Genomic DNA, 10,879 nt, shown 5'->3' with positions numbered 1-10,879 from the left:
TTGTTTTCTTTTTTTTGTTCTTTGGGGTGTTCATAGATAGGAGAAAGCTTTTCTTTTTGGTCTAATTTAAACTTTTTTATTTTTTTGAAAGGTGGCCCACTTGCGGGTTTGGCGGGCTTTCTCTATACCAGTAAAACCCCATTTTATGAATTTTATGATAAAAAAAGATTGTTCTTTTTTAAAAGATCTCACTTTGTTAATATCAATATATATTTTTTTGTTTTGTGTTTTTTAGAGGTGGGAACTGTTGTTGTTGGAAGGAGGAAGGAAAGGAGAAGACTTAATTCGTTTCCTTCCCTTTCCTTTCCTCTCTCTTTCTTTGTTTAATATTTTTATTACCATTTCTTCTTCCTTTTTTCACTATTGGTCCATCCATTGATCTTCCACTATTTTATCCAATAGTTTATGTGTCAAACTTGAGTTTGATCGGCGATATAAATACCCTTTATCTCTAATGCTACTTTACTTCTTCATTACTTGTTTCTCCTTCGTCCTATTATTAAAGCCCCTCCCTGTCAAGCCTTTGCCTCCATGGACAAGTGAAATGAGATTGTTGTCATTCTGGTTTTTGAAGGACTTGCTTCTCTTCTCTTATTTGGGGTCATTAAGGAGTACCCTTTTGAAAGTTTTTCATATCGATAGAATTCCTTTAAAAATGACAATTAAGAATATGAGCCTAGGTTCAAGTGCAAGAGCAAAAAAAAGTTCTCTTGATGGTGAAGTTGGAGGGATGTCTGTTTTGGACTTGCCTGAATTGGCCTTGGAATGCATTCTTGAGAGGTTGCCTCCTGCAGGGCTCTGTAGCATGGCAGGCGTGTGTACTTCTTTGAGGGAAAGGTGTGTGAGTGATCATTTATGGGAAAAACATATGAAGCAGAAATGGGGCAGGGTTATTGGCCCTGCTGCTTCTAGGGAGTGGCAATGGCATGTGGCTTCAAGAAAGAATTTGGGAAGTTGCAAACAAGGAAAGCCAAAAGGTTTTACGAGGCTTTTGTCAATGTTTTGGCCTTCTTCATGGAGTACCCCAAAGGCTGATCCTATTAACAATAGCAAGCAGAGGAGTTCTCTTCCTGTTAATTCAATCATGTCTTGGTACCTTGCTCTTGAAACTGGCAAGTTTTCGTTCCCTGCTCAAGTCTTTAACCGCGAGGTATCGATCACGATCCTTTTTTTTTTGTTTACATTAATTAATTAGCTATAATTGAGCTTAAATTTGAGTAGTTTTTACTTCTTCAAGGCTACAAATTCTATAATTATGCTTCTGAGTTAAACACCCTCCAGAGGATTGATGTGTTAGGTTTTATGAATTTTCATCCCTGGTAGTAAATGCTACTTATGTTGTATTGCAGAATGGGCACATCGGATTCATACTATCATGCTATGATGCTAATCTAAGTTATGATCCAGGGACGGATACATTTCAAGTCAGGTAATGAAATTAATTTTCTTCTTGGACCATGATTCTCGATAGATTGTTATGGACATCATAGTTACTATTCATAGGGTGTTAAAGATTCTGGAATTAGCTTTTTTCTGTAAAAGATGTTGATGTTAAAATAATACTGATATGGTAAGTGGATCTAGCGGATTGAATTTTATATGTTTTGTCTATCTCAGGTACCCACCACATGGGAGGAGAGCAATTGCCACAGAAAGTGGTGTGCTATGGGAAAGGCTTAGAGCACCACCTTTTGATACCTCCCCGCATGATCTACATATCTCTGATTGCTTAAATGATTTACGCCCTGGAGATCATATTGAGATTCAGTGGAGAAGAAATAAAGAGTTCCCTTATGGTTTGTTCTCCATACCCGAAACTTGCTACTAATCAGAATTAGTCGATGTTTTATCCAAGTTAGATATATCAATATCAGAGTATTTACTCCATACAATAAGAATTATTCAACCCCAATATGCTCATTATTGTCTACGAAGAAGAGCTAGAGATAAGTGGATTTATATTGGTGAACTTTAAAATCTAGGGAAACTTTTTTATCATAAAAAATACTATTCTTGTCTGTAGGAACCAGAGACAGCAGAGTTCCTATTTTATATTGAAGTGATTCGCTTTGAATTTTCTATAGAACATGCCTAAATAAATGCATAATTCTTTGTAGTACATAGTTAGAAGTGTATGTTGAATATATTAATCAGATTTAAAAAATAATTTAATGTTTGATTAAATATTACCATGCATATTTGCAGGTTGGTGGTATGGTGTTGTAGGTCACTTGGAGTCATGTGATGGAAATGAAAATTATTGCCGGTGTCATAATCGCGGTGAGTTCATTTCATCTTTTTTTTCGCCTAGCAATTACCACTTTATGCTTGATTGCCTCAAAGATAAGGTTTTGAGGAATCTTACTTTTATTATGTCTAAAATCATCTTGTTGAACATTAAAAAATAACACAATTTTAGTCCGGTTTCACGTTTGGCAGCATTGGGCGAAACATTTCGAAGAGAGAAAAGAAAGAGAGTTCCAAACTGTGCCAGTACACTTGAATAATATAATCATGTTCGTGAAAAATGCAACGGACATCTTTCCATTAAACTGTGTTTGGCATAAAAATAAAGCTCAGTTTACTTTCACAGTTTGGACCCAGTTTTGGGTTTTGGGCAAGTCCTTTTCTTGAATTCGGTGTTTCAATATGTGGACCACCAAGTTATTCTATTTGATTGGTCCCAGCGACAAATCCCTGTCAAAATGTCACAGCTTCCACCAACATTTTGATAACCTCTGTCTCAGTGGAATATTTATGGCCAACCACATAGATAGAACTTAATGTCTTTTATAGGCCTCCCTTTGTTAAGTTGGAATCTTTAGCAAAGTGGGGCTGCAATAAATTTCCCATTGTAAGCTTATAATCTCTCATCCAGCTTTCTGCCTTCTTTGCAAGCTTAATGGCCTTGTATTGTCTTTAAGTAAACCACACCACTTGATGGCCCGCTCGTCAAGTTACATCATCGAAAAGAAACTCTTTTTGGCATGCTAGTTGCAACTTGATAAAGAGAGAATGTTTGTCTCTATTTGTACTGCAAAAAATGCAGTCTTGTTAAAAATGTGAAGCCAAGTTTTCATTGCATAGATGAGTCTTATTCATCTGTTTTGACTCTGGACAAAAGTTGAAGCGCCTCATGTTCTAGCCCTAGGAATTTCTGTTAAATGATGATAGTTTTTCTGTTTGCTCCATGTCTGTGATTGCAAAAGCCAAATTTATTCTTGACTGCGTATATAGGTCATGCAATTATTTTCAAGATTCGAGAAATGATGTCAATACATCTTATTTGCAATCCATGTCTATGATTGCAAAAGCCAAATGAAGTTTGTCTTTGCTTACGGTCCTTTTAACTCTAATTAACATCAAATTTCTGCGAACAGACACTGTAGTGTTGGAGTTCCACCAGTATACTCCTGGCTCACGATGGAGAAGCACGGCGGTGAACAGGAAAGAGCATCGGGAGGAGGGGGATGAGGCAGATGGATTTTATGGAGGGATCAGAAAGCTATACAACAATGAAGAGATTTCCAGGTGGAAGAGGCTTTGGCCGACTGAAGTGTTGGAATAGTCATTGTTTGCAACACTAAAGTTCCACGACAGATTCCACGAGTGCAAACATGGAAACCTATATATCATCCAAGAAATTGATTCTCCAATTGAATTTCTGCCTTGCTAAATTCAGTATAGAAAAGCAGGAAATAGGAGTTGTAATTTAGCAGCACGAATGCGCTAGCCAGCCATTATTCATCTTGTTTTCCTCGTCTCCACTTCTTACTTTTCTCGAGAAGGGTTGTGTGCCCATTTCACGCCATCCTGCAAATTATGTATACATTTACAATGGTATATAAATTTTTTAATCAAAGCTGGGAATTAATATTATGAGAACAACTTTTATGTGATGAAGAGCAAGAAACAAGACAAGTATGCTCTTGGAAGGGGGGGAAGCAAGAAGAAGAAAGCAAGTCCAAAGTGTTCGCAAACAACGTGCCATCAAGAAGCCATTAAAGCAATACAAGTCAATGTTTTATACAATAGGAATAGGAAGAGAAAAATTGTAAACCATACATTATAGCTACTACCATAATCCCACAATGATACTAGGATGACCTTATAAAATAGCCTGTACAAACAATATGGGTTATTCATTCAACATATTTTGCTCCGTTGCCCATGCACAGAGACAGCTTTGGCTTATAACGTGTCTGTGTTACCTTGGTTATCTGAGACCCTCCTTTCTCCCCATTGCGGGCAACTAACCCCATGGACTTAAAGCTTAACTTCCTCTTAGTTTCTGGCTTTGAAACTTCAACAGTCTGTTCTGTTTGCTTTCTATGCTCATCATTTCTCCTCGTAGATAAACTCCTATACAGAAAGTTTTTCATACTCTGCCTCTTGCTTTTTCTCTCACTAGGCTGTCCCTTTTCTTTGGCATTCTTTCCAGCCTTTAGCATGGACCCTTGAAGAGTTGTCTTATCGGGCTTTCGTGGCCACTCTGGGTCCATTTTCATCAATCTAGCTTTTCTTGCAAACAGAACTCCTTTGGACTCAGCTAGCCTTTTTGGACTAGCATTTGTTACATTTGGAATCCATATGCGTGTGGGCAACCCATTGAGCTCCAGTTGATTATTCAGATCCTGCCTGATAGGATCCAATTTCTTGCACTGCTTATGCATGCAGTCCATCAATTCACTTCTGGATCGTATAGGCGACATGGACCGGGCCCGAGTATGGTCGATTTTCTGCCATTTTCCCTTTCTTTCTCCCTTGACGGTCTTTAAAGCTACCATGAATGGATCAAAATCATCGTTCCACACATTCCGTCGTGGAAATGAGATTTTAATTTTCGCCATTTGGGACTCAGGGGATGTCGGAGTTGAGCTGTGATTGTGACACGGTGGAGGCTTTAGTGGTATCACCTTACCATCACAAAATAATTCATCCGCAAATGCCATGGCAGGAAGTGATTCCTTGTGTTGGTGCTTTTGTTGCTCTTCCATCGCATCTTCATATCTCATACTACCTCCCGAATCAATATCACCGATGTTGAAACGCCGACTAGTTTCGAATTCAAAGTCATCAAGATTGGAATTTGCATCTTCATATGTTTTTGGTGTGGTGGGCATGGATTCAAGATCATATGTAGCAATGGAGGTCCCTTTGGTAAGGCTGGTTGGTGCACTGTAGAAACACATATTATCGTCTAGGTTGAATCCACTTGGAGTTGTGGGTGCACTCATGAAGAAACAACAATTTGAGATTTCAAGTGCCATGGTTTGTTTTGTATACTGTATAGTATAGAGGCCTTGCCTTGGATATAAATGCCAAAGAATTATTTCCTTTTTAACAACAAAGATTGCTTGAAAATGGGATAGAGTACGGAGAGTTTTGCTCCAGAAACAAGGCAGACACTAGATGTTGCATGCATGTGTTCATGAGGGGTTGGGTCTCCTCTAGGTTCCAAAATATCCTTCAAAGATTTTGAACATACAGGAGAGATTCTCGGTGTCTGTCTCTTCCTATCTACTGCTGAAAGTCCAGTCAATGACAACAATATTATTATTGTTTATAGAATGAGAAGGGCATCATTACGAATTTCTTGCATTATATATCCTCGGTCAACTACTAGATTATACCAAATCGTGACTTCTTACTTGTGTTACGTGACAAAATGTGTGTCTTCATGATTTGTCTTCATGCCTATCCCTGTTCATCAATATGCCTGGTCTTGTAATTTAAATTACAGAATCGTTCAAGTGCCATGATTGATCTGCCGAAAACTCAATATCATAATCGAATCACGGACTAAGATGTGGCTGGAGTGTTGAAAGATAATGAAGATTTTGTTCCCAAATGGATTGGTGAACAAAATCTTCTAGCAACAAGAGTGACAAGAAGATAGTCATCAGTTCAAGTCGCTTATCATCAAATCATTCAAGAAATCTGAATCCAAACCATGCGTGCCTTTTTATCCCAGATACACATAATCGAGGAACAAATTTCACGATTGACTATGAGTTAAAAAAAAATAATCTAAAGGGTGAAAAGCTAAATTAGTGTATAGGGCATAGCTAGGAATTTTTTAGTTATTAAATAAATATACAACTATTTTTAAAAATTAATTATTAACTTATGTACATGAATTTTAAAGTTTTAATTCAAATATACTACTTAAAATATTAAAAAATAAATTTAAAAATACATAAAATTAAAATAAAAGTAAAAATAAACTCACTATTGAAGTTAAATCTTTCGATATTTTGTGAAATATAATTAATATATAATCAAATTTGAATTAATATTGTAACAATCCCTCAACCAAGATAAAATAATAATCTCATATCAATTAAAAAATAAAATAATTAAATTTTTTCCCTTTCAATTCCTCCTTCCTTCACTTGATTTTTTCTTAGATTAATATTTTATAAGCTGGACTTTGTAAATTTACAAGGTTATTTTCTTAGTTTTTTTTATTTTTTTTCTTGAATTTTTTTTATATTTTCCTCTCTTTCTCTCTCACCTTTTCTTTTTGTTCCTTTTCTATTCTGCTTTTGCCCCCTGTCCAGTCGACAACAAATAGAAAAGAAGAACTAGTTTATTTTATTTTTTAAAGATAAATAATAATTTTACCCTTAATGATTCGTTTTGCTTTTATATGATGGTCTTTTTTTTTTGTTAGTACTACCAAACTCTATTCATCCTAAAATTTTAACAAGATTTTATTCAATATATTTTAAGATTTCTCATAAAATTTCAGCTCAATCTAATAGTTGGATTGAAAATTACGTCCAATAACATAAAATTAGTTAAATTATGATTTTTCATTAAATTTATGAATTTCTTTAAAATTTCTGAAATTTTAATCTAAGTTAAAAAATTATATTAGAATACTCAACGTAAATTTTTATAATTTTATGATAACTCAATTGAAAATTACAAAAAAAAATACATAAAACTAATTAATAAAATATTAATAAAATAATCTAAGCATTTAACATGCCCCCACCCTTAAGTGCACGAGTGTTCTAGTTTCAAATACCAGACTTTTCTAAAGGAGAAGAAAAGCTCTTCTAAAATTAGATGCAGAAATTATCTCATGATTTCGATGCATTAAAACGTGAAAACGTTATAAAAAAATATGACGATGATGCTATGCTTGCAGGGAATAGGAATTAAACTAAATTAACCATAAATACCATATGGTCCCCAATTTTCGATTAAAAATAAAAATAAAAATGGCAGTAATCTTGGTTATGTTGCTGTCAGGCCAACCAGGGTTGCCTTTTTTGCAGCCCAATCGGCTCTCCCTTTTCTCTCCCCCACACATGATGTAGTGTAATGGTATTAGAGAATATAGTAATGGTTATAATTAAAAATATTTTTTTTATTTAAAAATATATTAAAATAATATTTTTTATTTTTAAAAATTATTTTTAATAATAATAAATTAAAATAATTTAAAAACATAAAAAATTAATTTTTTTAAAAATATAATTTCTATCATGTTATTAAAAATTATTCTAATCAGCTCTCTCTCCTTAATATATATAAACTGCATTCTCAAACACTGTTCTTATCCACTCTCCCTCCTCTCTCTCACTTGATATATCTTCTTTCTCATTTTCTCTCTTATCATTTCTTTTTTTGGCTATCTAAATGTTATGCACTTACCTATTAGGCACACATCTAAGCATGCACCACCCAGTACACATCACACCACACCCCACCATATGATTTACTCTTAACCACTAATCTATCAATTAAAGACAATAACACCAACTAACAACTCAATTTTTGAAAAACACATTATTCCTTATTATTTTTCTCTCTCCATCAACTAAGTTAATATGTTATTTAATATTTATAAATATCACATATCATTAAGTAAGACAAGAAAATTAGATATATTCTTATAATATATTTGACGTCATATATTACCGCTCCACATAAACACTCTATATTTACACATTATTTTTTTTTACACACACATTTCTTTTACATTTGTTAATTCAAGTATCAAGGTCCTGTCCTAATAGAGAACTTGTTTTACAAGTTAGTTACCGGTCGAAATCAAAGCTATAAAAAAATCAATGTGTTTAAGGTTTTTCAAGACTTCATCACTATTTATATAAAAGTTGGCATGCTTTTTTTAAAAGGGATCATTGACAAAATAATGAGTGTATAATTGATTGATATAGAAAATATTTTCCTTAGACAATATTTTATGTAATTTTTTGTTTAAAAGAGTTAATTGGTGTTTGAAAAATACTGCAACTACAAAGATATTTATATTTTTCTTTGGAACAATGTAATAACTCTTTTCCCCTTCACCTAAAAAACTTAATGCTAATTTCCAAAGACATTAAAGTCTTTTCACATTGTTTTTTTTTTAAATTGATTAAAGATAAATAATTATTTTCATTAAAGTCTTTTCACATTGTTTTTTTTTTTTTTCAAATTGATTAAAGATAAATAATTATTTTTATATATTAAGTGCATAGTGAAATAACCAAAATACAATTAGAAGCAAAAAAATTTAAACCTGGCATGGAAGGATATTTTTGTACTTTTTACAATAATTGTTTTGTTATTATAATTTAAGTTGAGGGACTATTTGATATTTGATCAAAGATAAAAAATAATTAAAATACACAGTAAAATAACAAAATTACTCTAAAAGTAAAAAATTTAAGCTTAAGGTCAATAAGTATTTTCAATTTTCATTTTTTTTTTTGTAATTGTATAGTCAACCCAAAGGTGCTCGTGCTCTTTAAATATCGCTTGTAGCCCTTCTTGACATCCCAAAATGCAATTCCATCGTCTCATTTTAAGAGTTATTCTAGCCTTTTTTTATTGTTGCGACGCATGTTTTTGATGGTGATTGCATTGTTATTGGTGAGCCTTTTTATTTTTTCTATTTACTTTCTTTGTCCTCCGCTGTAAATTACAGCTTGGGCATCTTTGATGCTGGTATTTTAACTTTAGTTTTTATTCTTTTGGTTTATAATTTTTTATTTTAGCTATTTTGTAAAAAAATTATTTGTTTTCAATTTCAACCTTCAATCTCAATTTATTAAGTATTATATTCTCCAATTTAATCCTTATTCTTTAAATTTTTATTTTTTTTCTTTGTCTCTTTTGTGAAAGTTTTAATGGTTTTCATTTTAAATTGATGGTATTTTATTTTCTAATTTGGTTCTTATTTTTTTATTTATGATTTATTTCTTGGTCCATTTGTAAAAGTTATCATTCTTTTCAATTTCACCCTTTAATTACAATCTTGCCTTTCAATTAAATAAAAAATTTATTTTGTTTTTTTTTTATTTTGATTATCATTCTTTTAATTGCTATTTTTTAAAAAACTTTTTGTATGATTTTTTTTTATTTTTTAAATCTTTTTGTATGATTTTTTTTTAAATTTTATCTTTTAATATTTAATTGATTGAAAATTGAACTTCATGGTTCTTTTAGATTAGATGCGATGGGTCTAATAACCCGGGAATTGGACTTCATGGTTACGAGTTTAAAAAGTTAACGTGAATTTGATAAAATATATTGAGTTGCTCGGCATTGATTACTAAGATCATAAGTTAGTTATGTTAATCTAGGTTGATCAAGACTAGTTTTTTTTACGTTATTTTTTTTATCTTTTTTTATTTTTCTTTATTTAATGGGCTATAGATCAATCTATTATTGCTTTTTTTTTTTCATTGATTAAATTAAACTCAATTTATTCATTCTTGATTAGGTGTATAAACATACAACAATAGAAATTTGGTTTTACTAACAAGATCTTTTTAAAATACATTTAAATAATGTTACCAAAGCAATTAGTTTGAAGATTCTTACTAAAAAAATAATCAATGATATACCTTGAGCACTTACAAATATATAAAATAAGATAAAACTACTATATATATATATATAGTAAGAAATGATAATAATTAAAAATTATGTTTATGATGTATTTTTATAAACTAATTTTGTTCCATTAAATCCAAAATAATTTATGTTGTAAGTTATTGAAAATTAAGCCATTCTTAATTTTTTTTCTCAAATATTGGAAATATAAGGTGTTGACTCAGTGGTAAAATTTTTTATTTGTTGTGTTTTTTTGAGTTTGAAAAATCGAAAAAAATATATTATAAAGAGTGACTGATAAAATGTCATTAATTATTTTTTAATCACTATTATTATTTTCCATTTCCAACCCCTAATTAAAATATTAATGACATAGTTTTTTTTTCAAGGATTATTAGTGTAATGGTTGGTTAATGCTTCTGTATAAAAAACTCAATGTTGAATCTTGCATTATTATATTTGGCTGTAACATGGTTCTTCCATTAGCTTTCCACAACAATTTAATTGTTTTTATTTTGAAAAAAACCCTTCTTTTATGTTCAAGTTTTCCAAGCTATGGCTTCCACAAACATAACAAAAATTAATTTTAAAAAGTTTTGTTTGGATTAAAAAAATTAACAATGGATTCTAGTTAATCGACCAACTTATGATTTTTAAAACCATAAGAACTACTTATCTTACAAAATCAAAGACCCAATTATATGGGATCGATTAAATTGGTAAATTTTAATTTAACATGGCCTACCAAGTTACCTGCCGCAGCCATTAATCGCTTCAAATTTGAACAAAAAACTTGAAAGTTCTCTAACCATTCAATCACGTGCAAACCCTCCAAATCAGACCGCAAACCCCGCAATCTCCAAAATCCAAGCTCATGAACTCAGTCTTCTCAAGATCCATCATCAAACCCAAAATCCCCGTTTTATCCACCCTAAAAGCCTACTGCACTACAAACTCTCCAACACGACACCCCTTCCTTTAAAAAAATACCAAACTTTCAAGAAACAAAGTAAACGTTGGG

The 10,879-nt window shown here is 31.9% G+C and overlaps 2 protein-coding genes across 2 annotated transcripts; one reads left to right on the top strand and one right to left on the bottom strand.

Moving 5' to 3' along the window:
• The first annotated feature begins 439 nt into the window (after positions 1-439).
• Positions 440-3,862, top strand: LOC105125995 (F-box protein At2g32560-like). Its single transcript, XM_011026689.1, has 5 exons — positions 440-1,150; positions 1,350-1,429; positions 1,618-1,796; positions 2,206-2,280; positions 3,381-3,862. The coding sequence occupies exons 1-5, from the start codon at positions 455-457 to the stop codon at positions 3,566-3,568; spliced, it is 1,218 nt and encodes a 405-aa protein (XP_011024991.1). The 5' UTR covers positions 440-454; the 3' UTR covers positions 3,569-3,862.
• A 280-nt stretch (positions 3,863-4,142) lies between these two features.
• Positions 4,143-5,270, bottom strand: LOC105126057 (uncharacterized). Its single transcript, XM_011026781.1, has one exon. The coding sequence runs from the start codon at positions 5,268-5,270 to the stop codon at positions 4,143-4,145; it is 1,128 nt and encodes a 375-aa protein (XP_011025083.1).
• Positions 5,271-10,879: the final 5,609 nt, after the last annotated feature.

This window comes from Populus euphratica, unplaced genomic scaffold (genome assembly GCF_000495115.2).
Source record: "Populus euphratica unplaced genomic scaffold, PopEup_1.0 scaffold44.1, whole genome shotgun sequence".
In the NCBI taxonomy this organism is placed as follows: domain Eukaryota; kingdom Viridiplantae; phylum Streptophyta; class Magnoliopsida; order Malpighiales; family Salicaceae; genus Populus; species Populus euphratica.
Note: the sequence above shows the minus strand (reverse complement) of the source record. Positions and strands in the feature narration are given on the sequence as shown.